The sequence below is a fragment of the Lagenorhynchus albirostris genome, chromosome 1 (genome assembly GCF_949774975.1).
Source record: "Lagenorhynchus albirostris chromosome 1, mLagAlb1.1, whole genome shotgun sequence".
Classification (NCBI taxonomy): domain Eukaryota; kingdom Metazoa; phylum Chordata; class Mammalia; order Artiodactyla; family Delphinidae; genus Lagenorhynchus; species Lagenorhynchus albirostris.
Genome location: NC_083095.1, coordinates 115,142,808 through 115,170,255, shown reverse-complemented (window position 1 = coordinate 115,170,255; position 27,448 = coordinate 115,142,808). Strand labels below are relative to the sequence as shown.

The 27,448-nt window shown below is 35.9% G+C and overlaps 2 protein-coding genes across 9 annotated transcripts in view; one reads left to right on the top strand and one right to left on the bottom strand.

The window, feature by feature from the left end:
- Positions 1 to 26,751, top strand: part of MNS1 (meiosis specific nuclear structural 1) — an 85,792-nt gene extending 59,041 nt beyond the window's left edge. For all 3 annotated transcript variants that reach the window (XM_060150509.1, XM_060150517.1, XM_060150501.1), the window contains 6 exons: positions 2,157 to 2,386; positions 3,322 to 3,538; positions 3,640 to 3,747; positions 18,313 to 18,570; positions 24,136 to 24,261; positions 25,078 to 26,751. In XM_060150509.1, coding sequence (XP_060006492.1) covers positions 2,157 to 2,386; positions 3,322 to 3,538; positions 3,640 to 3,747; positions 18,313 to 18,570; positions 24,136 to 24,261; positions 25,078 to 25,170 — 1,032 coding nt within the window. In that variant the 3' untranslated portion in view covers positions 25,171 to 26,751. The remainder of the gene's footprint in view (positions 1 to 2,156; positions 2,387 to 3,321; positions 3,539 to 3,639; positions 3,748 to 18,312; positions 18,571 to 24,135; positions 24,262 to 25,077) is intronic.
- Positions 24,085 to 27,448, bottom strand: part of TEX9 (testis expressed 9) — a 218,461-nt gene continuing 215,097 nt past the window's right edge. For 4 of the 6 annotated variants that reach the window (XM_060150535.1, XM_060150546.1, XM_060150572.1 and 1 more), the window contains 2 exons: positions 26,642 to 26,776; positions 24,086 to 26,054 (listed from right to left, as the gene is read on the bottom strand). In XM_060150535.1, coding sequence (XP_060006518.1) covers positions 25,977 to 26,054; positions 26,642 to 26,776 — 213 coding nt within the window. In that variant the 3' untranslated portion in view covers positions 24,086 to 25,976. Of the gene's footprint in view, positions 26,055 to 26,641; positions 26,777 to 27,448 lie in introns of all 6 variants that reach the window. The other 2 variants (XM_060150527.1, XM_060150554.1) reach the window with 1 other exon arrangement.

Here is a 27,448-nt window from a genome sequence, read left to right as displayed (position 1 = left end):
TAGTGTTGCACAGTATAATATAAAATAGGGTTTATTAACACTTAAAAGCAGGGTGTACGTCATCACTTGAGCTCTCGTTGTCACTCATAAAGGCTAGACATAGATGAAAAGGTCTGATTGCAATGTTACACAGTCTTTTAAGTTCCCTTCTCTCATTTCTCTATTACTTTGTAGAGCATTTTGATAGCAGAGTTCCCCCTCTCCTAGATCCCTTTCAAAGATGTTATACGGCTATTAAAGAGAAAGAGGTAAAGGGAAATAGTTTGGCTTTTAAAGTTGGCCAGAATATATTATATGTTAAAAGGAAAAAAAGCAAGTTGCAAAAAAATTTGGAGAATAATACATTTCACAGTACATTTTTTAAAACTTGTACATGTATGTATGTGTATATCAGCATCTGTGTGTGCATGTATATACACACATATATGTGTTCTGTATATCAACACACATGTTCACACACACATAGAATTAGAGGGGTGATATCAAAATACTTGACCAGTGCAGTGTTATATAGGCTTCAAATAAGAACAGATGCTGGCCATAGTGAAATGTGTGTGTGCATGTGTGTTAGTATAGAAGAAGTCTGGTGGGTTGTACAGCATGCTGTTAACATGATAACCTTTGGTGTGACAGGTGGTAGGAGAGTGTAAGGAGACTTCACTTCATGAGCCATACTCTACCCTTTAAAAAATAAAGTAGAACATAAACAATGTACTATTTGACCAGTAGATTGCAGTTTAATTATTTTGATAATTGAGATTATTCGAGGCAGTTGTAGATATTTATTCTGGCTGTTGAAAGAATTGCTGTTATTTTCTAAATAAAATTGATCCACAAAAATTAAAGTCAAATACTCCTAGGACTTGACTAGGTGTCAGGATATTTAGGTGCTAGTTTTGGCTCTCTCTCTCTCAGCCTTAATTTTCTTATCTGAGAAATGAGAACATTGTACTTCTATAAGTGTGTGATAATTTGTACATACATGTTTTTGTCTTGTCATATTTTTTCTATAGAGCCTAGTATAACATGTGCTAAGAAAAGAGAAGGAAAGAAAGAATTTTGGTCAAGTCATATTAACAGTGTATATGTTAAAGGCATCAATTAGATCAGGAATGGCATTAGCATTCATATTTTAATCTGTTTCTTCTTTTATGTTTGATGCTGCTAGCCATTCTAGCATTTGGGATGTGATCCTAATGGTAAAGGATGACTTTTTTTTTTTTTTGCGGTACGCGGGCCTCTCACTGTTGTGGCCTCTCCTGTTGTGGAGCACAGGCTCTGGACGCGCAGGCTCAGCAGCCATGGCTCACGGGCCCAGCCACTCGGCGGCATGTGGGAGCTTCCCGGACTGGGGCACGGACACGTGTCCCCTGCATCGGCAGGCGGACTCTCAACCACTGCACCACCAGGGAAGCCCAAGGATGATTTTTTTAAAGTGCCCTAATATATTTACTTTAAAACATTTTGTTAAATGATTTCAAAATGCTCAAAACAAGTAAGGAGGTTAACCCATTCAAGAAGCAGGGTTGTGTCTAACTCAGAAGGAATGGTCTTGAATGAGTGAATTAAAACCTAAGAAAACAGGCACAGTGACATATGTGACCCTTTTATTAAATTAAAGTGATTACCAGGGGCCTTTAATAAATGAGAAAGAGGAGACTTCAAAGGCCAGTAGCAGGAAAGAAAATTTAGGCTGAGAGAAACTTAAGAGCTGCTCAGAGCTATTTAATAGCAGACCTGTATAAAAAAGATAGTACCGTCCTTACTCTAAATAGCAGCCAATACCCAGTGGAGCTAAAATTTGTGAAAATTGCCTACATTAACTTTTAAATAGATGAAAAAGATGACTACTGCTCTGGCAGTTAACATAGTTGTTAACAAAGCACTTCTAATTTTACTTACTGTTTTTCAAATGTGGAGTTTATTCTCCTTATTGCCCTGAGAGAGCTACTTGAAGGAATAGGAAAGCCTCTTTAGGGTTTGACTCATCATTCAAACCCTTCAGGTGACAGTGACTTACCTTTGCTTTTTACCTACACAGTTACATAATATTTTATATAACAGGCTTTATAGTATTCAATTCCATCTGCTAAAAGTATTCTATCCTACTGTGCTCAGATTTGAAAGTGGAAAGATGAATTTTGTTTTAATAACAGAAACGTGATGCTGAAATTGCCAAAACTATGATGGAAGAACACGAGAGATTAATAAAGGAAGAGAATGCTGTGGAGGAAAAACGAAACAAAGTAAAAGCACAGTACAATCGTGACTTAGAGAAACAACTTGAAGAACAAGGAAAGAAGAAGCAGGAAGCTTATGAGCAACTGCTGAAAGAGAAACTCATGATTGATGAAATTGTTAGGAAAATCTATGAAGAAGATCAATTGTAAGTTTATCCCAACTTTCTTACATGCCTAAACATTTACATTAGATTTATCTCAGGCTTGTCATGAAGAGGAAATCACCTAAACAGTGCCCAGTACATGGTAAGTCCCAGTAAATATTATCACATAAACTGAGACCAAGTCTTCTCTTTTTTTATAAATTTCTTTCTTTCTTTCTTCATGGCTGCGTCGGGTCTCTGTTGCTGTGTGCCAGCTTCCTCTAGTTGCGGCGAGCCGGGGCTACTCTCTGTTGTGGTGCGCAGGATTCTCATTGCAGTGGCTTCTCTTGTGGCGGAGCACAGGTTCTAGGTGTGCGGGCTTTAGTAGTTGTGGCTCGCGGGCTCTAGAGCGCAGGCTCAGTAGTTGTGGCACATGGGTCTAGTTGCTCCGCGACATGTGCGATCTTCCTGGACCAGGGCTCGAACACGTGTCCCCCACATTGGCAGGCGGACTCCCAACCACTGTACCACCAGGGAAGCCCCCAAGTCTTACTTATCTTTGTTAGCATGATAATTAATTGTCTGATAGTTAAGAAATACTTATTGACAATGGCTAAACTTTGATTTTCTTAAGTAAGCCCATATCAAGAGAATTTGTTTTCTGTTCAGTTTCCCTGGTAGACAGCTAAAGTGTAGAGTGCTGTGAAACATATATAAACAGGTGGTGGCCTTTCTGAAGTGAGATGCATAAAACATCATAATAGGTTAGAGAAGAGGCATAGTAGTAGTTGACTCAGAGAAAATTCATATCTGTTATTATATTTAGTGGCACATAGTAAACACTCAAAATGTTTGTTGCATGAAAGAATGAAAAAATTGTAAATAGGGAAGCCATTTTTCTCCACATCATTATCAACTGAAGGAAATGATACTTACATTTTTTGATATTTTATTATTATTTCTGTTACTATACAACTGCATTCACTATTGCTTTTTAGGGAAAGACAACAAAAGTTAGAAAAAATGAATACAATTCGAAGGTATATAGAAGACTTTAAGAAAGAGCAGGCTCTCTGGAGAAAAAAGAAACATGAGGAAATGGAAGAAGAAAACAGAAAAATCATAGAGTTTGCCAAGATGCAGCAACAAAGAGAAGAAGATCGGATGGCAAAAGTTCAAGAAGGTGAAGAAAAAAGGCTACAGCTTCAGAATATGGTATTAAAATAACCATTTCTTTAACATTGGAGAAATTCTGAAATATTTGTCATAGAATTTGATTCCTTTACATGTTTGTGTGTTTTTTTAAAATTTAATAGCTGACTCAGAGATTGGAAGAAATGCTGCGACAACGTGAAGATTTAGAACAAGTGCAACAGGAATTATACCAGGAAGAACAAGCAGAAATACATAGGAAGAAACTAAAAGTAAGTTTTGGAAATTGAAGGAATGATTAACATAGAGAAGAGTATCATTTTGAGATGAAGCAGTAGAAAGATAATAGATTTAAACCTAACCATATTGATAATTACCTTATATGTAAATAGTATAAACACTACAGTTAAAAGAGATTTTTAGGATGGGTAAAAATGCTAGACCCAGGCAGCAGTTCACAAAGTGCATCAAAAGCATGATGCAACTATATTATCTACAAAGGAACATAATTTAAATGTGAAGACACATATGGTTTAAAAGCAAAAGGATGGAGAAAGATATACCATACCAACACCAACCAAGAGCATGTTAGAGTAGAAATCATGATGAATAGGCTAAATTCATGTAGAGGATGTAATAGCCCTAAAGGTGTGTGAACCTAAGTAAAACTTCAAAATACATGCAGCAAAACTGGAAAAACTGAAAGGAGAAATAAATCCATAATTATTTATATTTGAATGTTTAAATACTTCTCATTACTATATAAAATAAGTAGTCAGAAAACCATGGAATATAGTGTTGAACAATAATATCAACAAATCAAGATTTGTCAGTTTTCTAAATGGGTGTTTTTTGTTCACTTATTGTAGAATTTTAAGAGTTCTTTATGTATTCTAGTTACTAGTCCTTTGTCAGGTGTGTGTTTTACAAATATTTTCACTCAGTCTATAGCTTGTCTTTTCATCCTCTTAACAAAGTCGTTTTCCAAGTAAATGTTTTCAATTTCTGTGAAGTCCAATTTATCAGTTTCTGTTTTTATGGATCATACCTTGGTATCAATTCTAGGAAGTCTTTGCCTACATCCTGAAGAATTTCTCCTTTTTTTCCCTAAAAGGTTTCATTTTCAGTTAATTTTTGTTTATAAGGTATGAGAGTTAGGTCAGGTTTCATTTTTGCTTCTCTGTGTCCAGTTGTTCCACACTATTTGTTGAAAAGGTTTTCTCTCTTACATTGAGTTGCTTTTGTTTGCTTTGTTTAAAACACAGTTGAGCATATTTGTGTGTATATTCCTGGGATCTCTATTTTGTCTGTTGATCTATGTGTCTATCCCTTCAGCAGTACCACAGTTTTTTTTGTTGTTGTTGTTGTTTTTGCGGTACGCGGGCCTCTCACTGTTGTGGCCTCTCCCGTTGCAGAGCACAGGCTCCGGACATGCAGGATAATCTTGTCTGTATCTACAAATAGTCATTGGGGAATTTGATAGGAATTATATTAAGTCTGAATATCAATTTGGGGAAAATTGACATATTCATTATATTGAGTCTTCCAGTCCATGAACACAGAATGACTCTCCACTTACAGTTGCCCCTTGAACAACACGGGTTTGAATTGTGTGAGTCCACTTATCTTCAGATATTTTTCAGTAGTAAACACTACTATTTACACAGTCCATGGTTGGTTGATTCCACAGATATAGAGCAACTGTGGATATAAAGAGCTGACTAAATTTTGTGGATTAACCCCTGTGTTGTTCAAGAGTCAAGTCTATTTAGATGATCTTTGAATTTTTTCATCAATGTTTTATAGTTTTCAGCTTACAAATCCTGTACATTTTGTTAGATTTACATCTAAGTATTTCAGTTTTTTGAGTGATTGTAAATGGAATTTAAGTTTTAGTATCATTTTCCACATACTCATTGCTAGTGAATTGACTTTTTTAATGTTTATCTTGCGTCTTATGACCTTGCTGAATTCACTTAGTAGCTGTAGGAGTTGGTTTGTTTGTTTTTCCATACATAGTCATGTCCTCTGCAAACAGGGACAGTTTTATTTCTTGCTTTCTTATCTATATACCTTTTATTTACTTTTTTTGCCTTATTGTACTGGCTAAAACTCAGCACTGGCTAGCACTATGTTGAATAAAAGTGATGAGAGTAGACATCACCTTTCTTTGTTATCTATCGGGGAAAAGCATTCTGTTAATTGTAGTTTTTTTTTGTAGATGCTCTTTATAAAGTTGAGGACTTTTTCTCCTATCACTGTTTTTCTGAAGATTTTTGTCATGAAGGGTGTTGAATTTTTTCAAATGTTTTTTCTACATCTATTGATATGACCATGTACTTTTTCTTCTTTAGCCTGGTTGATTGCATTGATTGATTTTGGGGGGTTACTGAACAACCTTGCATCACTGGAATAAATCTCACTTGGTCATGGTGTATACCTCTTATAATATATGACTGGATTTTAGTTTCCTAATAATGTGTTAAGGATTTTTGCATCCATATTCATGAGGAATATTGGTTTTTAGTTTTCATTTTTTATACTGGTGTCAGGGTAATACTGTCTTCATAAAATGAATGGAGAAGTATTTCCTTCTATTTTCTAGAAGAGATTGTTTAGAATTGGTGTTAATTCTTTAAACATTTGGTAGAATTTTCCAGTGAAACTATCTAGGCTAGGAGTTTTATTTTTTGAGAGTTTTAAAATATTAATTCAATATTTTATTGTATATTTATTTATTTTAAAGTTTTTATTTTATATTGGAGTATAGTTGATTTATAATATTGTGTTACTTTTAGGTGTACAGCAAAGTGATTCAGTTATACATATATCCATTCTTTTCCTGATTCTTTTACCATATAGGTTATTATAGAATATTGAGAGTTCCCTGTGCTATACAGTAGGTCCTTGTTGATTATCTATTTTATATATAGTGGTGTGTGTATGTTAATCCCAAACGCCTAATTTATAACTCCCCCCCACCTTTCCCCTTTGGTAACCATAGATTTGTTTTCGAAGGCTGTGAGTCTCTGTTTTGTAAGTAAGTTCATTTCTATTGTTTTTTAGATTCCACATATAAGTGATATCATATGATATTTATCTTTCTCTCTCTGACTTCATTTAGTATGATAATATCTAGGTCCATCCATGTTGCTGGAAATGCCATTATTCCATTCTTTTTTATGGCTGAGTAATATTCCATTGTATATACGTACCACATCTTCTTTATCCATTCCTCTGTTGATGGACATTTAGGTTGCTTCCATGTTTTGGCTACTGTAAATAGTGCTGCAGTGAACACTGGGCTGCATGTATCTTTTCGAATTATGATTTTCTCTGGATATATGCCCAGGAGTGGGATTGCTGAGTCAAATGGTAGCTCTATTTTTCGTTTTTTAGAGAACCTCCATACCATTCTCCGTAGTGGTTGTACCAATTTACATTGCCACCAACAGTGTAGGAGGGTTCCCTTTTTTCCACACCCACTCTGGCATTTATTGTTGTAGACTTTTTGAGGATGGCCCTTCTGACCGATGTGGTGTGATATCTCATTGTAGTTTTAGTGATGTTGAGCATGTTTTTGTGTGCTTTTTGGCCATCTGTATGTCTTCTTTGGAGAAATGTCTCTTTAGATCTTCTGCCCATTTTTTGATTGGGTTGTTTGTTTTTTTGATATTGAACTGTATGAGCTGTTTGTATACTTTAGAGAGTAAGCCCTTGTCAGTTGCATTATTTCCAAATATTTTCTCCCATTCTGTGGGTTGTCTTTTCATTTTGTTTATGGCTTCCTTTGCTGTTCAAAAGCTTTTAAGTTTCATTAGGTCTCATTTGTTTATTTTTGTTTTTATTTCCATTACTCTTAGAGGTGGATCAAAAAAGATATTGCTACAATTTATGTCAAAGAGTGTTCTGCCTATGTTTTCCTTTTAAGAGTTTTCTAGTATCTGGTCTTACATTTAGGTCTTTAATCCATTTTGAGTTTATTTTTGTGTATGGTATTAGAGAATGTTCTAATTTCATTCTTTTACTTGTAGCTGTCCAGTTTTCCCACCACCACTTATTGAAGAGACTGTCTTTTGTCCATTGTATATTCTTGCCTCCTTTGTCATAGATTAATTGACCATAGGTGCATGGGTTTATTTCTGGGCTTTCTATCCTATTCCATTGATCTATATTTCTGTTTTTGTGCAAGTACCATACTGTTTTTTGTTTGTTTGTTTTTTTTGGCTGCATTAGGTCTTCATTGCTGCACGTGAGCTTTCTCTAGTTGTGGCAAGCAGGGGCTACTCTTTGTTGTGGTGAGCGGGCTTCTCACTGCGGTGGCTTCTCTAGTTGTGGAGCATGGGCTCTAGGCACGTGGGCTTCAGTAGTTGTGGCACGTGGGCTCAGTAGTTGTGGCACACGGGCTCTAGAGCGCAGGCTAGCAGTTGTGGCGCATGGGCTTAGTTGCTCACGGCATGTGGGATCTTCCCAGACCAGGGCTCGAATCTGTGTCCCCTGCATTGGCAGGCAGATTCTTAACCAGTGCGCCACCAGGGAAGCCCTACCATACTATGTTCATGACTGAGGCTTTATAGTATAATCTGAAGTCAGGGAGCATGATTCCTCCAGCTCTGTTTTTCTTTCTCAGGATTGCTTTGGCTATTTGGGGTCTTTTGTGTTTCTATATGAATTGTGAAATTTTTTGTTCTATGAAAAATGCCATTGGTAATTTGACAGGGATTGCATTGAATCTGTAGGTCGCCTTTTGTAGTATAATCATTTTAACAATATCGATTCTTCCAATCCAAGAGCATGGTATATCTGTCTATCTGTTTGTGTCATCTTTGATTTCTTTTATCAGTACTTTATACTCTTCAGGGTAAGAGTCTTTTGCCTCCTTAGGTGGGTTTATTCTCAGGTAATTTATTCTTTTTGATGCAATGGTAAATGGAATAGTTTTCTTAGTTTCTCTATCTGATCTTTCATTGTTATTGTGTAGAAATGTAAGAGATTTCTGTGTATTAACCTTGTATCCTGCAACTTTACCGAATTCATTGTTGAGCTCTAGTAGTTTTCTGGTAGCATCTTTAGGATTTTCTATGTATAGTAGCATGTCATCTGCAAACAGTGACAGTTTTACTTCATCTTTTCCAATTTGGATTCCTTCTGTTTCTTTTTCTTCTCTGATTGCATGTTAGGACTTCCAAAAATATGTTGAATTATAGTGATGAGAGTGTACATCCTTGTCTTGTTCCTGATCTTAGAGAAAATGCTTTCAGCTTTTCACCGTTGAGAAGGATGTTTGCTGTGGGTTTGTCATATATGGCCTTTATTATGTGGAAGTATGTTCCCTCTATTCCCACTTTCTGAAGAGTTTTTATCATGAAAGGGTGTTGAATATTTTCAAAAGCTTTTTCTGCAACTATTGAGATGGGCATATGGTTTTTATTCTTCAATTTGTTAATGTGGTGTATCACACTGATTGATTTGCTTGCAGATATCGAAAAATCCTTGCATCTCTGGGATAAATCCCACTGGATCATGGTGTATGATCCTTTTAATGTATTGTTGGATTTAGCTTGCTAGTATTCTGTTGAGGATGTTTGCATCTGTGTTCATCAGAGATATTGGACTGTAATTTTCTTTTTTGTGGTATCTTTGTCTGGTTTTGGTATCAGGGTGATGGTGGCCTCATAGAATGAGTTTGGGAGTGTTTCCTTCCTCTGCAATTTTTGGAAGAGTTTCAGAAGGATAGGTGTTATCTCTTCTCTAAATGTTTGCTGGAATTCAGCTGTGTTTGCTAGAGTTCTGGTCCTGGGCTTTTTTTTGTTGGAAGATTTTTAATCACAGTTTCAATTTCAGTACTTGTGATAGGTCTGTTCGTATTGGGTTGGCCAAAAGGTTCGTTTGGGTTTTTCCATGAAATGTTACAGGAAAACCTGAACGAACTTTTTGGCCAACTCAATATTTTCTATTTCTTCCTGGTTCAGTCTTGGAAAGTTGTACCTTTCTAAGAATTTGTCCGTTTTTTCTAGGTTATCCATTTTATTGGTGTATAGTTGCTTGTAGTAGTCTCTTATGATCCTTTGTATTTCTGTGATGTCCATTGTAACTTTTCCGTTTCCATTTCTAATTTTATTGATTTGAGCCCTCTCCCTTTTTTTCTTGATGAGTCTGGCTAAAGGTTTATCAATTTCATTTATCTTTTCAAAGAACCAGCTTTTAGTTTCATTGACCTTTTCTATTGTTTCCTTCATCCCTGTTTCATTTATTTCTGTTCTGATGTTTATGATTTCTTTCCTTCTACTAACTTTGGGTGTTGTCTGTTTTTCTTTCTCTAGTTGCTTTAGGTGTAATGGTAAGTGGTTTATTTGGGATTTTTCTTGTTTCCTGAGTTAAGATTGTGTTGCTGTAAACTTCCCTCTTAGAACTGCTTTTGCTGCATCCCATAGGTTTTGGATCATTGAGGTTTCATTTTCATTTGTTTCTAGGTATGTTTTGATTTACTCTTTGATTTCTTCAGTGATCCATCAGTTGTTCAGTAATACATAGTTTAGCCTCCATATGTTTGTGTTTTTTACAGTTTTTTTCTTGTAGTTGATTTTTTTTAATTTATAAATTTTAAAATTTATTTTTGACTGCATTGGGTCTTCGTTGCTAAGCACAGGCTTTCTGTAGTTGTGGCAAGCACGGGTTACTATTCGATGTGGTACACAGGCTTCTCATTGTGGTGGCTTCTCTTTGTTGTGGAGCATGGGCTCTAGGCGTGCGGGCTTCAGTAGTTGTGGCATGCGGGCTCAGTATTTGTGGCACACGGGCTTAGTTGCTCCATGGCATGTGGGATCTTCCCAGACCAGGGCTCTAACCCGTGTCCCCTGCATTGTCAGGTGGATTCTTAACCATTGCACCACCAGGGAAGTCCTTGTAGTTGATTTCTAATCTTATAGCACTGTGGTCAGAAAAGATGCTTGATATGATTTCAATTTACTTAAATTGACTGAGGCTTCCTTTGTGGCTTAGCTTGTGATCTATCCTGGAGAATGTTCCGTGTACACTTGTCCCTCCTCCCAACGCCAGACCCTCAGGCTGGGGAGCCTGACGTGGGGCTCAGAACTCTCACTCCTGTGGGAGAACCTCTGCGATATAATTATTTTCCAGTTTGCATGTCACCCACCTCGCAGGTATGGGATTTGATTATATCGTGAAAGCACTCTTCGTACCGTCTAGTTGTGGCTTCTTCTTTGTCTTTGGATGTAGAACATCTTGTATGGTAGGTTCCAGTCTTTTTTGTCGATGGTTGTTCAGCAGTTAGTTGTAATTTTGGTATTTTCATGAGAGGAGGTGAGCTCAAGTCCTACTACCCCACCATCTTGTCTCATCCCCTCAATATTCTTATTAGTTACTGAATAGAGTTATTCAAATTATCTTATTTCATATTTGGTGAGTTTTGGTGACTTGTGTTTTTCAAAGAAGTGATCCATTTTGTCTAAATTGTCAAACTTAGGTGTGTAGAATAGTTTGTACTATTATCCTTTTAATGTCTGCAGAGTCTCTAGTGTTTCATTTCTGGTATTGATAGTTTGTTTCTTCCTTTTTTTGGTCACTCTTACATTAGGATTTAATTTTATCTGATTTTTCTTTAAATTTCAGCTTTCTTGAGGTATAATTGCCACATAAAATTGTAAGATATTTAAAGTGTACACTGTGGTGATTTGATAAACATTTACATTGTAAAAAGATTCCCCCATCTAGTTAATTACACATCTGTCACTTAACAGATTTGTTTTTTTATGTGTGAGAATATTTTAAGTTCTACTCTCTTTGGAAATTTCATTTATACAAGAAAGTGTTATCAACTATAGTCACCATGTTTTACACTAGATCCTCAGACCTTATTTGTTTTAGATCCAGAAATTTGTACCATTTTACCAATCTCTTCCTATTTCCCCCGCCTGCCAGCCTCTGGCAACCACTTTTCAACTTTCTCTTTCAATGAGTTTGACATTTTTTTTTCTTTTTTGATTCCACACATAAGTGTTACCATGCAATATATGTCTTTCTTTGTCCAGCTCATTTCACTTAGCATAAAGCCCTCAGGGCCCATCCATGTTGTCAAAAATAGCAGGATTTCATTCTTTTTTATGGCTGAATAATATTCCATTTTATATAGATGTACCACATTTTTTATCCATTCATATGTTGATGGACAATTAGGTTGTTTCCATATTTTTGCTATTGTGAGTAATACTGCAATGAACATGGGAGTGCATATACCTTGTTAAGATCCTGTTTTCATTTCCTTTGGATATATACCTGGAAGTGGGATTGCTGGATCACATGATAGTTCTATCTTTAATTTTTTGTGGAACCTCTATACTGGCTACCAATTTACATTTCCACCCACAGTGATAAGGGTTCCCTTTTTACCACATACGCACCCAACTCTTATTATCTCTCAGGTTTTTTTTGATGATAGCCATTCTAACAGGTATCTCATTGTGATCTTGATTTGCATTTCCCTGATGTTTAGTGATGTTGAGTACCTTTTCATGTACCTGTTGGCCATTTGTATATCTTCTTTGGAAAAAAAATCTGTTCAGATACTCTGCCCATTTTTTAATTGGGTTTTTCTGTTCTTTTCTGTTAAATTTTATGTCATCTTTATGTATTTTGGACATTAACTCCTATCAGATACAGGATTTGCAAATGTTGTCTCCCATTCCATAGGTTGCCTTTTCATTTTGTTGATGATTTTCTTCGCTGTGCAGAAGCTTTTTAGTTTGATGTAATCCCACTTGTCTATTTTGCTTTTGGTGTCAAATAACAAAAAAAATATTGCCAAGACTGATATAGAGGAACTTAACCCCCCTGTGTTTCCTTCTAGGAGATTCATGGTTTCAATTTCATTGATATTTTAAAGAGAGCCAGCCTTTTGCCTAATCGATATTGTCTATTGGTTTTCTATTTTCAATTCCACTGATTTCTGCTCTTCATTTACTTCCTTCTGCTTCCTTTTTATGGGTTCCTGAGGTGTAGTAGCTTAGATTATTATTAATTTTAAAATTCTTTTTCAGACTCTTTTTCCTTATAGGTTATTACAGGATATTGAGAATAGTTCCCTGTGCTATACAGTAGGTCCTTGTTGGTTAAGATGTAGTTTTTTGTTTGGTTTTGTTTTTAGCTTAGATTATTGATTTGAGACATTTCCTACATGCATGCCCTTAATGCTATAAATGCATTTTACAAAATGTATGCATTTGGTGCTATAAATTTCTCTCAAAACTGTTTCAGTTTCATCTTACAAGTTTTGATGTCTTGTTTTCATTTGCATTAACTCTGATGTATTTATTTTCTTGAGACTTCCTCTTTAACCAGTGGATTACTTAAAAGTGTGTTACTTAGTGCCCAAATGTCCAGAAATTTTTGTTTTTTTAAAATTATTGATTTCTAGTTTGATTCCATTGTGATCAGAGAACACACTCAATATGATTTTATTTGCTTTAAATTCTGTGAACATTTAAAAAGAATATGTATTCTGCTCTTTTGGGTGAAATGTTCTATAAATGTCAATTAGATCCTACTGATTGATAGTTTTGTTGAGTTCTTCTATATCCTTGCTGATTTTCTATTTAGTTGTTATATCAGTTGTGGAGAGAGGATTGCTGATGACTCTAACCATATATTTCTGGATTTGTGTGTTTCTCCTTAAAGTGTTTTTTTTTAATTAAGGTAAAATTCATGTAACATAAAATTGACTACTTTAACTATTTTAAAGCAGCATTTAGTACATTCACAATATTGTGCAACCATTATCTCTGTCTAGTTCCAAAACATTTTCATTACCCCAAAAGGATACCTGCATTAAGCAGTCACTGCCCTTTCTGTGCTCTCCTAGACCCTGGCAACTACTAATCTGCTTTCTGTCTTTATGAATTTGGCTATTCTGGGTATATCATATAAGTGGGATCATACAATACATGATCTTTTGTGTTGGGATTTCTTTTCCCCTTAGAATAATATTTTGGAGGTTTATCCATTTTGTAGCAGGTATCAGTATTTCATTCCTTTTTTTGGCTGAGTAATAGTCCATTGCATGGATATGTAACATTTTGTTATCCATTCGACAGTTTATGGATATTTGGTTTGTTTACACCTTTTTTTTTTGACTGTCGTGAATGTTACTGCTATGAACATTTGTGTACAAGTTTTTGTTTGAATATCTTTTTCAAATTCTTTTGGGTAAATACCTAGCAGTGGTATTGCTGAGTCATATGGTAATTCTGTGTTTACTTTTTTGAGGAAGTGCCCAACTGTTTTTCCACAAAGGCTGCACCATTGTACATTACTACTACCAGTGCAGGAGGGTTCCAATTTCTGCACATCCTTGCCAACACTTGTTATATTCTATCATGCTATAACACAAAAAAACTGAAACTAAAAAATTTCTAGATGAAGACATAAGAGAAGGTTGTTATAAACTTGAGAATGGCAAAAATTTTTTAGAAGGATAAAAAAGTCATGAGGCATAAAAAAAATTTATAAACTGGCTACATTGAAATTAATAATTTCCGAACTTCCCTGGTGGTGCAGTGGTTAAGAATCCGCCTGCCAAGGCAGGGGACACAGGCTCGATCCCTGGTCCGGGAAGATCCCACATGCCATGGAGCAGCTAAGCCTGTGTGCCACAACTACTGAGCCTGCGTGCCTACAGCCCGTGAGCCACGACTACTGAAGCCTGCATGCCTAGAGCCCATGCTCTGCAACAAGAGAAGCCACCGCAATGAGAAGCATGCACACCACTAAGAAGAGTAGCCCCGCTTGCCACAACTAGAGAAAGCCCACGTGCAGCAATGAAGACCAAACGCAGCCAAAAAATAAATAAATTTTTTTTAAAAATTAATAATTTCTTAACATTGTTAAGAAAATGAAAATGCAAGCCACAGTTTGGGAGAAAATATTCCCTATATGTATATCTTACAAATAACCTTTATCCAGAATATATAAAGAACACTCATAACTTGATAAAAAATATAAAAAACCCATTTAAAAAAATTAATTTATTTTTGGCTGCATTGGGTCTTTGTTGCTGTGCACGGGCTTTCTTTCTAGTTGCGGCGAGCAGGGGCCACTCTTCACTGCAGTGTGTGGGCCTCTCACTGCGGTGGCTTCTCTTGTTGCAGAGCACAGGCTCCAGGTGCATGGGCTTCAGTAGTTGTGGCTCACGAGCTCCAGAGCGCAGGCTCAGCAGTTGTGGTGCACGGGCTCAGCTGCTCTGCGGCATATGGGATCTTCCTGGACCAGAGCTCGAACCCATGTCCCCTGCATCGGCAGGTGGATTCCCAACCACTGCACCACCAGGGAAGCCCCCCAGTTTTTTTAAATGAGCCAAAAGTTTGAACACTTTGTTTGTTTGTTCTGGCCACACTGCATGGCTTGCAGGATCTTAGTTCCTTGACCAGGGATTGAACCCATGCCCTAAGCAGTGACAGTGTGGAGTCCCATCCACTGGACCACCAGGGAATTCCCAAAAGTTTGAACAGTTTGTAAAACTAGATATATGAATAGCCAAGTACACAATATATTATAGCTATTAGTACTATTATTTGTAATATTATCAGCTATATAAAAATGGAACATTATTTTAGATACTGTTTCATTAATGAGGAGGAAATAGATACCATGTAAAATATCAATACTTATTTCATGTAAATCCTTAATTAACTGCATGTAAGAATATAAAATGTGTCCAGTTTTTTAAAAAAAGTATCTTAATGTAATCCACTTATAGATACCTAATGTCAAATAACCCCAAAAGCATTAAGAATAAAATGATGGAGGAAGGCATAACAGGCATATATGACCAAATGGGAAGCAGGTAGGCAGGGTTATCACTAGGTAAGTGGAACATCAAATGAATCCCAGATACCACAGATAAAAGGTATAATCACCAAGGGAGGTATAACAGAATGAACATTTAATCTTCCATGTAACGTTGTACTGAAGTACGTAACTTTAAAAGCTGTTAGATCGCCAAAGAAAATTTACTGGAATAATACAAGGGGAAAGGGTGTTTAAACATCACTAGAAATTAATAACAAATATTTTAAACTACTAACTGAAAATCTAAAAACTTTCTTTTCAATTATTATTGGTTGAAGAGGATATTTGCACAAAATTCAGAGGATAAGATTATGACCTATCAAAATCTATCAGGCAATTAATTATTAAATGAGAAATATTAGAAAAAACTGTGTAGGCACCCAACTCAGTAACTGAGAAAACAATATAAATTCAAGTATGAGGCAAGAATATGGAAGGAAATAATAAAGATACAAGTAGAAATAAACCAAAAATCAGGAGAACACATTAGCATTTATTAATCCAGTTGCTTAATATTGGGAGGAAAAAGATTTTACTCTGGAAAAACATAATAAAAAAGAAAAAAGGTGAAAACAAAATTTGAAGGAATAAAGGGTCTATAAAGAGAGTAGATTAGAAAAATACTGAAAAGTTGTTCAATTATCTACTAATAAAATGAAAATCTCAATGGCATAATTTTCTGCATTAAAAATACAGTGATTTCAAAAAATGTAGGAAAACTAGACAAAATAAGATTATTAAGGATATTTCCTCTATCACAAGACTTTTGTGCCCTGCCTCACATCTTCTCAGTCTCACCTCTGATTTCAGTGACAGCTTTGGGGAACAGTTGTGAGGGCTCAGACGGACTCTGTGCTGACGGCTTCTTAAAGTGCAGGGGTGTGTGTGGGGGCAGGGAGGTAACATCCTTTGGGGCATCCCTCAACCAACAGTGGACAGAAATTGAGGGATAAATTCTTCTCTGCCTGGCAGCCTTTGGGAAGGTCCTAAAAGGTGCTCCATGCATTCCTCACAAGGTCCTGGCAGGATTAAGCCTCAGTTGTCTGAGGCGGTAACCAGCTCAGTGATGTACCCTTGTGTTGGCTTTTCTTCTTTCCTTGTTTTACTCTGTCCCTCACCACTGAGATTCCCTCCCCAGTAAAATATCTATATATAAGTCCTTGTTTAAGGCTCTGCTTTCAGAGGAGAACCCAGACTAAGATATCTCTAAAAAGTTTCCAGCCTCAGAGTAGTTTTACAGCAAATTACTTCAAACCTTCAGTGAACAGCTGTTCCTCAAACCACATAATGGGTTTTAGAACACAGAAAAGGATGGAAAATTATACAGTTCATATTATGTAACTACATAATCCTGATCCAGACACATCAGAGTACATGAATACTTTTCTGGTTGAAAAAACATAATAAATGGTGTGTTGTTTTGCCAAACTCTTCCCTGTTCTTTAGCCAGATGTCTTCACCATTGGATTGAACTAAAATTTGTATGGGAGATGGTTGCCAGGCATGTCAACAGTTCATTTAGTTCAATATGTACTGAATTTCTCTGTGCAAAGTATTATGATAAGCTCTGGAGGAATTCAAAGCTAACTGACACAGCATCTCTGCCTTCAGTGAGCCTTTGACTTCTATGAGATATATGGCAAATAAACACAAACTATATATTACAAAATCACTACGTGCCCAGCATCCCAAAGGAATATAAGATATGCCATCTATGAATTTATTTTTAGTGAGGAGATGAGGCATGTATATATGGAATAAAATTAAATGATGGAATATTAAATGGTATAAGAGCTCACAAAGAGAGAGAAGTTTGAGTTAGAGTGATTAGAGAAGACTATGGAGGTAGGATTTGAAAAGAGGATTAGATAGGGATAAATGAAGAAAAAGAGGCTGAATGATCAATATAATGAACAAAGTTGCTGTAACTGATACTTCAGATTGGCTCTCTTAAAACCCACTCCTACTCCTACCACATCCTACCCCGTTTTAAATTCATTTGTCTTTATTTTAAAGACTATAAAGTTAAAACTATATTTCTCTTCTTTTAGCTAGAATTCTTCATATGAACTATGTTACCTCCAACAGTCATCACCCCCACTTCAAGGTGTGAAGATGGAAGTGAGCAAAATGAGATAGCAGTCAGAGTTACCATAATAGGACTTGAGCAGTGTGAGGGCAGCTTGGTTCCCTGGCCTTCCTGGAAGTTCTGTATGCCACCTGATGGCCTACAGTAAATCCCTTGTAGTTTGTTTTATCTGTAGGTAAGAACCTTGGCCATCTGGGTGTTGTTAAGGCAATATTTTGAATGCTTTGAAGATTCTGGCCTACCTGGAGCTTGTATTAGAATTGAACAAAGTTTGTTAGATTAGCAAATGATTTAAAATTTACATCGGTCCTAATTGAATAGATAGATGATACAGCAAAAATGGGTGATGACTGTAAAATTCTTTGTACTTTTTGAAATTTTTCATAATAAAATGTTGGGGAAATTAAACCTTGTAGGAAAGGACTTTAACTGCTTCAAGTAAATTTGAATTTCCCTGAAATACTCTGATTGTCATTGCTAGATGATTGTTCTGAAAAATATTTATCAATGATTTGAACACAAGTTTCTAGAATGATTCATAGTTGGTACAAATTATACAGATGACAAATTTAATAAACTGAGATACGCAAAAATTTTTTATATCAGCTATTTTCAAAGTTAATGCGTTAATTCTGACTACAGAAACAAGGTGGTAAATATATATTAATTAAAATAAGTAATAGGAGGCAATCCAAGGGTAACATGTACTTTGTGTAACTATTAGTTTTTAAAGGATGGGGCAAGTGTTACCTTGAAAAGCCTTAATTTTTCAGTTTTATTTCATATCGTAACACTAAGCTTAATCAAACTCTGTCCTACCCTCTCTTTATAAATCTGCTGTAAAGACATAGTTACTGAATTAACTTTTATATGTATTGTGATTTAGGAAGAAGCAGAAGAGAAATCGAGAAAGCAAAAGGAGTTGAAGCAAAATTTTATGGAACAAATGGCCTTGAAGGAACTAGTACTTCAGGCTGCAAAAGAGGAAGAGGAGATCTTTAGAAAAGCTATGCTGGCGAAATTTGCTGAGGATGATCGAATAGAATTAATGAATGCTCAGAAGCAAAGAATGAAGCAACTAGAACACAAGAGGGCTGTGGAAAAACTTATTGAAGAGCGTCGCAACCAGTTCCTTGCAGAAAAAGTAAGGAAAAGTATTTTGGGTTTTTTTTTTGGTAATTATCATTGAATAACAACCAGCTAATTTATTTATCCACTAAACATTTAACTGAGAACCGTTTATGTGCCAGATGTTAGATATCCATTTACTAATCATATGATATATAAATTTTCTGACCACTTGTTAATCAATGAATCTAGAAAATATTTATTGATGCTTTCTGTGTGTTAGACATTGGTTGGTGTTGAGAACACAAAGATAAATATGACTAAGTCCATATCATCTATGAGTTTTTGGTGGTGTTTAAGAAAAATACCTTAAAAACAATGATTATAAAGGTATATCAAGTGCACGTGATGATAGTTATACAGACATGGACATCTTGGTATGGCAGAGAGAAGACAGATCATGAATGCCCTGGCTGCTATTTTAATGGTGGACTTTATCCAGGGAGACCCACTGAAGAATTAAGAAAGCTACATGATAAAATCTGCACTTGGAAGGATGACTCAGGTAGCAGTGTTGAGGACAGATGTGAGGGGAGTAAGACCAGAGACAGGAAGATCAGTAAGGAAGTTATTATAGTTATCCCAGTAATAGGTGATGAAAACCCATGTGAACAGAGAAGGGATCCATCTGTGAGATGTTAGGAAGGTAGAGTTGATGGGGCTTGGTGACCAATTAGTTCTGGAGAGTTGAAAGAAGAATTAGGCTACTACTAACAAATAATGCTATTATGTACTTCCATCTTCAGTGAGTGGTGATGTGCTACAGAAAGTGTATGTACAAAGAAAAACAGATTTTGAGGGAGTATATAATTCCATTTTGTCCACATTGATTTTGAGGCCCAGGGGAAGATTTCTTAGTTGGAAATGTGGATTTAAGAATTGGTGAGGAAACTAGGTTTGTGACTTTGGACACATTGATTTGTGTATTTGTGTTTCATCCGTAAAACTGAAATAATACTTTAAGAACCAAATAAGAAAATGTGTAAGTGTTTTGAAAAGATAAAGAACTCTAAATATGAAAAGTACAGATTAGGCATATGGCAAATATTTTTAAGTAGTAATAGAAGTGGCAGTAATAATAACTAACATTTACTGAGCATTTTCATATGTCATTCACTATTCTATACTCATTACAAGCAAAGTAATAACTTTTAACTTTCAACCCTGTGAATTAGGTACTATTACTACCCCCATTTTAAAGATGTGGAAACTGAGGCATAGAGATTATATGTATTGCCCAAGGTTTCACAGCAAGTAAGTGGCAGAGCTGGGATTATTAAATTAATATCATAATGCTGATCTTTCCTGCATGGGTAGACAAAAAGAAATCTCAAGATATTCTTATAATCAACAGATACTGATCTGCTAGGCATTCTGCTGAGTGTTGGTGAGGGAATCAAAACAAATAAAAGCTCATTCTGGTAGCTTCTAATCTAGCAAAAGAAAATAAGGTCTAGATACCCAAAAGACTCAACTATATATAGCACTATATTAAGAATATATTTCTTAAATGTACAATGTAAACATTTGTAGAATGTGGTAGTGTGGGATTTACTAGTGTGCAATACCTTTACGACAGAACTATGTGGACTTATCTGGACATACATACAAAATGAATAAAAGAAGACAGAGGAAGGCTATTCCAAGTTGGCAGCATATGGAATTATCGAATGGAGAAACCTGAATAGTAGGCAGAGGAGTTTGGACATGATACAGTAGAAACTGGTTATCATAATATGGTGTTTCACAAGAGGAGAAAGTAGTAATTTAAGAGTGAAGAGATGACCTGGAATAGGTTAACAGAGCAGTGGAAGGAGAGAGAAAAGGTAGAGTTTAAATATTTTTAAAGGAAGAATAGATGAGACTTGTATGATTATTTTGGACCATATAAGGTAGAGTGGAGGAAGGAGTCAAAATAACTCTCAAAGTTTCAAACATGAGAAACTCAAGGAATACAAGTGCTGTTGTTTTGAATTGGAGCAAAAAGATATAATGACTTCATTTTTAGTCATACTGAGTTTGAAATAGAAACGCAAGTTGAAAAATCCTGAAGGCAGTTGAACAGAAGAAAACTTAGGTCAAGTATTCTTAGACAAGCATTTCTGTCATTAAGTAGCACAGAGAGTTTCAAACTAAGGTGATTCTTCCAAATAATATATTATAATGAGAAATAATCAGAGGGCCAGTGACTGAGACTTGGAGAACATTCTAGTTAGGAGGTGGAAGTAGTAGAAAAAATTGCCAAGACCAAGAAATGGTCAGAAAGATAAAAGAATCTGGCAGTCATAGAAAACCAAGAGAGATCAGCTCTTTTGACTGCTGCAATGACGTGTTGAGAGACTTGGGGTTCAATTTTTGGCTTTCCTCTATACTTAATCAACTCTTTTTAAAAAACATATTTATTTATTTTGGCTGCGTCAGGTCTTAGTTGCGGCACGTGGGATCTTTTGTTGTGGCGTGCAGGCTCTTTGTTGCGGCACCTGGGCTTCTCTCTAGTTGTGGAGTGCAGGCTTCTCTCTAGTTGTGGCCCATGGGCTTAGTTGCCCCGCAGCATGTGGGATCTTAGTTCCCTGACCAGGGATCGAACCCATGTCCCCTGCATTGGAAGGCGGATTCTTAACCACTGGACCACCAGGAAAGTCCCCTTACGCCGTAGTTCTTTTGTCATATTTCCAGATGCCTAAAGGACACAGTTGGAAATCTTGTGGGTGCCTTAGAATTTAGGTTTCCAAAAGTGAATGTAACAGACAAACCTCCAATTTCTGTAGCCTGAATCTTGGTTAAAGACAGGCTTCAGTGACTGAGTGAATATGCTATCACCTAGGAATCATTCCTGGACTCTTCCTATTTCTTACGTAATAATTTTTAGTCAGCCACCAAATCCTATTGATTCCACCTCAACAGTCCTATTGATTTCACCTCTTAAATTCAGTTTCTCTTCTTCATAACTTAATTTAGACATTCAGTATCATTCTGTGGACTACTGAAATTGACTTATAATTGGTCTCCTTGTGGCGTCTGCTACCAGTTAGCAAGGTATAAAAAAAATCTCATTATGTCCTCCTCCTGCTTAACTTAAGTGGATTCCTACTGGATAAAACTTCAATTCTGTAGCTTTGATATAAACCAACCATTATCTACTGTAACCTTTAAGGGAGATAATTACCTTTAAAGCACCTAGCATTTTGCCTGGTCAGAGCAAAGTGATCAAGGAGACTGAAAATTAAAAGCCTTTTGAAATTGACCAGAAAGCTTTGAATACTCCTTGTATAGAAAGAGGTAGAACCAGTGACTGTGACTGTCCTACTATCTCATGGCTTACAGAGCTAATCTGAAAGCTATTGGAAAAGTTAGCAAGACAGCTATAAATGGAAGAAATCTGAAAATATTACCTAAAGCATAAATACTTTTACAAAAAATTTATATCTTAATTTTTTTAAAATTGTAAATGTTCCCAATATGAAGCTGTGGGCTTAATTTCAATATCAGTGAGATTGGGTCGCATTTCTATTCTGGTCCAAGGGCAAGGATGAATTTTCATGATCATAGAATCATGAATCCATTCTATTACACAATCATATAAGGCTCTGTTTTTTTTTTTGTCCTCATGAACAAATTGGTTTCATACCTTTCTAAAATATTTACCCTAATTAACTATAAAAATGTTTTTTAGGATGAACAGTTAATGTGGTCTACCACATCCTAAAAAGGGAGATCCTGTATTACACCCAAATTAGAGCCCATATACATCACTGGACAAAAATCTAATGAGTGAATTTTTCTCATAACATTATAGAACTTCTTGCATCTCCCTATTACAAGGAATAGATCAGTTAGGATCGTGCTTGGCTACAAGTAGTCTCAAATTAACAGTGGCTTAGTAGATAGTTTACTACTCCCTCACATGAAAGTCTAGAAATTGAGACTTTATTCATAGTCTTCAGGAACCCAGGCTCCTTCTAGCTTTTCGTTATGGCTTCTGTAGGCTATAGCCATCATCTTCATGGTTTAAATTAGATCTTCAACCTTCATATCCATGTTTCAAGCAGCAGATGGAAGAAGTGCAGAAGGGACAAAGGATATAAGATGGATTCCTGGAAACTGCCACCTGACACTTTTGCTTATATTCCATTGGCAAAATCCTAGTCCTGTTGTGACCACATTTGACCCTAAAGGAGTGTTAGAAATGTAGTCTAAAAAAAAAATCAGGTATAGTGATTCTATGGTAGATTCTATTACCCTGTTTCATCTTAGAGATAAAATAATTAAGAGCAACTCAACCCTTTGATTCAGTAGCAACATGGGTGAAAGTGTAAGTCTTTTCTCAATTAGCTGTCAGTGATACTTCTAATTCTGTAATACAAATGAATCTGACATGATAGTAGACAAAATATTCTCAGGAGAAGCAATTCCAGGTTTAACTGGCATTGGATATGGCTGTGTCCTAGCATTCCTCTGTATTTTCATTCAATTACTTTAAAGAGATTATATTGAAGCTTGCCTCTCACTGTAGCAAAAAAGACAGATATCCTGCTTTCTGGTTTACATGACTTTAGTTATTTCAAAGAGAAGTTTAGCATTAATACTACTTTAAAGTAATTCTTGGCAGAAATTCATCAATGTTTTTTCAGTGGTCTGCCTTTAGTATCCTTCACTATCCAATAGGACTATTTGGATATATTTCCATAAGAGTTCTTTTAAGCCCTAAAACGTGTTAAAGCTAGTCAGCTCTTCCATATTTATATGGCACAGAAGTTTGGTGTGGTTGTCTATCAGACGTTTGTTTGTTTGTTTATTTTTGGCTGTGTTGGGTCTTTGTTGTGGCACGCGGGGGCTATTCTTCGTTGTGGTGTGCTGGCTTCTCACTGCGGTGGCTCCTCTTGTTGCAGAGCAGGGCTCTAGGCACGCAGGCTTCAGTAGTTGCGGCTCATGGGCTCTAGGGTGCAGGCTCAGTAGTTGTGGCGCAGGGGCTTAGTTGCTCCACGGCATGTGGGATCCTTCCAGACCAGAGCTCAAACCCATGCCCCCTTCATTGGCAGGCGGATTCTTAACCACTGCGCCACCAGGAAAGGCCCTCTATCAGAACTCTTGCCTGTTGGAACTCTTGCCTGTTGGAACTCTTGCTCTTACTCTTGTGCTTCATACAGGCTTTACAACACTTTATATGGCAGTACTTACCTTTTAGATATCCCTATTCTGTTTTATCTACCTTTTTTTTCATCTTACACTGTAAGCTGCTTTCAGTACCTGGAGTATGGTAAGCACGCAATAAATATTTGTTGAATTAATTAGGAAATAATTTCTTTGAATCTTTTTTCCTTGGTAATGAAGATACTTGTCCTGAAAATATGTACTTGCCTCCCTAAAATCCCAGTCATAGCTGGGATTTTTCTTGTAACTTTAAAGAAATAGTGACTGTAATATATACATATATATATATAATAAGGTAAAAGATATATATTATCTAGTACTTATCAGTTTTATCTGATTTACTGCAAGAGTAAATTAGACAAATTTATTGGACACATTCTTAGTTTAATGTGTTTTCTGACAATAAAATAAATTTTATTTATATTTCCAGCAACGTGAACTGGAGGAATGGCAGTTGCAGCAAAGAAGGCAAGGATGTATTAATGAAATTATTGAAGAAGAAAGACTAAAACTTCTCAAAGAACATGCTACAAAATTACTAGGATATCTCCCTAAAGTAAGTGACATTTAACATATAACCTCTAATAGTGGGGGAAAAAACATGGTATTAAGATTTCAGAGGGAAACTGAAGATGGTGGAGTAGAAGGACGTGCACTCGCTCCCTCTTGTGAGAGCACCAGAATCACAACTGCTGAACAATCATCAACAGGAAGACACTGGAACGCACCAAAAAAGATACCCCACGTCCAAAGACAAAGGAGAAGCCACAATGAGATGGTAGGAGGGGCACAATCACAATAAAATCAAATCCCATAACTGCTGGGTGGGTGACTCACAAACTGGAGAACACTTACACCACAGAAGTCCACCCACCCACTGGAGTGAAGGTTCTGAGCCCCACATCAGGCTTCCCAACCTGGGTCTGAATGTTTGCTCATTAGACACAGAACTGAGGCAAGAGCCAATCCCATGCATGAATCTGGCAAAGCTCAACCTCTTCACCCTGACCTCCCTCATATCATACATACTATAGGGTTGTTTCAAAACAAGGGTAGAGGGTATAGTATGGATTAAATTAATTCCTATTCAGCCCATCAAAGCAGTAGTACTTGTAGTAATAAAGCAGAAGAGCCCAGATTCCTATGACAAGTTCTAACACAGGATCTGGTAAATCAGGAAATCAGGTCAGGCTAAGAATATTTTGTATATATCAAGTAATAATTTCAGAAAAATTTTTTTCATAAATATATTAGATCTTGTTATCTTGGAAATAACTTTACAAACCTCATGTCTGTATATCTGTTAGCGTTAATGAACATTTAGTGAATTATTCTGGCATTCACAGTAACCCACAAAATATTTTTCTTGTAGGGAGTATTCAAAAAAGAGGATGATATTGATATGCTTGGTGAAGAGTTTAGAAAAGCATATCAGAAAAGGAGTGAAATTTGTGAAGAGAAGTGATATCATCAAAATTTGGTAAACCTGGATTCTTTTGTATGTTACCACTAGATGTCAGTGTAACTTCTGTTTTACAGTTCAGTGAGGGTAGGAATCCATTCTTTGTCTTTGGATTTTCTAAAACATCTGTATTTCATCATTTATAAACAATTATTTATAAGAAAACATTTGTTTTTGATAAAAATTAAATTACTGAGTATTTTTTACTGCAAAATTAATGGCAAAGTTAATTGCTTTTAATCAAACTGTTGTTTTTGTACTAATAATTTGAAGATCTGAATTCTGCACCACACTCCATATAGAGGAATATATATATATATAAAATCCAACAACCCAGGGGACTAACCTCTTCATACCACTTCTATCTATGTTGGTGTCTTGGAACTTTACTTCCCTTATTTGGCCAGGGAAAACTTTACTTTTCTCCTCTCACAGTAGACAGGAAAAGAGTGAGGAATTTCAACGTGCTTTACTAGTGAATGCACTTAATTGTCAGTAAGAACACAGTTTCTCTCATATAAACATCATTTAAAACCTAGAGTTACATCTCTAGAACATAAGTGCAGTTGAAAAAGGGCTAGATGGTCATAAGAAAGATATCAAAAGTTAAATTCCTATTGCTTTATTTTATAAAATATTTCCATTTTGTAATAGATATTAATTTTACATACCCAGATCTACAGAGGGAATTTGGAATTATTTTGATTTATCAAGTATCTTCATTTCTATTTCTTAGAGTAAAAATAATTCAAACCATTACAACTTAAGTTAAGGGTATATCCACCAGGCACTATAGGTTAAAAGGTAGATCACTTATTTCCCCATTCGAGTGCCTTCATAAATTCCTCTTCAGTGAAAGACAACATCTTGGCAGCTTCAATATGCATCTGTGTTTAAAAACAAATATTGTCTAATTTAGTGTTAAGAGTAGACCACAGAACAACAGGAAATTTATAAAAGTGTGTGTATAATATGCTATCAAATTAAGTTTTGTTGTAGGAATATGTAATTCTAATTACAGTGTGACATTTGAAATGGTCAGCCTCTAAAAACCTGCATTCACTGCTGGTATTGTACCAACCTGTTGAGAGAACAATTCAATAATATTGTAATACCTAATCTTTGCAAAAAGGGACAGTGGCAAAGCCATGAATTCATATCCTCTTACCACTAGGTAACTCGTGTAGTGAACAGAACAAAAGTGGTTTGTAATCAGTTTTCACTCTTCAGGAGGCAAACGGATCCCCTAAGTTATTTCTATATATGGTATCTTCTTTAGTTAGGGAGTATCCATATTGTATTTAGTAGTCCTATTTCTACATTTCTAATTTACTTGCATTGATGTATAGATAAAATTTTGTGACTAAGCATGTCAAAATAAACATATCTAAAGTAGAAATACTAAATATCTTAGTAGAAAGAGCCAAATAACATCTACGATTTATTTTAACTTTGTTTTTTAGGATAAACTCACCTTCTGCCTTTTCAAAACATCGATTAATTTTAATTGTTTCTTGAACCCTATCATTAATTCTCCTTTTTGTCTTTCTAGCTTCTTGTTTTCTGATTTTAACACTTCAATTTTTTTGTGTTCTTCATTTGCTATATCCTGCAAAAAGAAAAAAATAATCCCATTTATTCTTTGCAGTATTTGAATGGAAAAAATGATATCAGCAATAAAAGCTATTTTTAGTTTTTGCATTACTAAATTACTGTAACTCTGATAACTTTTAATGATGCTCACACCTCTAGCATTTTAAAAAACGTTTTTAAAATAACAACTCAGTTCTAATTCCAATAATGCCAAAGTAGCTTATATTTGAAGGCAGAGATGAGTAATCAGTAGTAGGCAGAAACTGGAGACGGTTATGATCCTTGAAAAAAATGGAAGCATACTGGTTGAGATCCACATTCAGCTGGTTTCTGAGAGCACTTTTCAGTTCATTGGTTCACAGGGACAGACCTGAAGCAAAAAGTATCAGTCTTATTGGGCTAAGGAATTGGACAGCATGGCTGCCACGATGGTAGAAATTTCCAGGTGGGAAATCCCTCAAAATCTGCATACACAGTTCCCTCAAATCCTTGGCACCTAAATAACACGTGCAGGGTGAGACTCCTAGGAACCCATGAAAGGTAACAGTCGTGGTCTAAAGAGCTGAGCAGAGAATTCAGCCACTGCCTGTGATAAGGAAGACCGAGTTTGTAATCTTGGTAAAAATTAATTGGATGAGCTCTGCAGCAATTTGGACAATGGAGAAAAAGGACCAGTGAACTCTAAGAC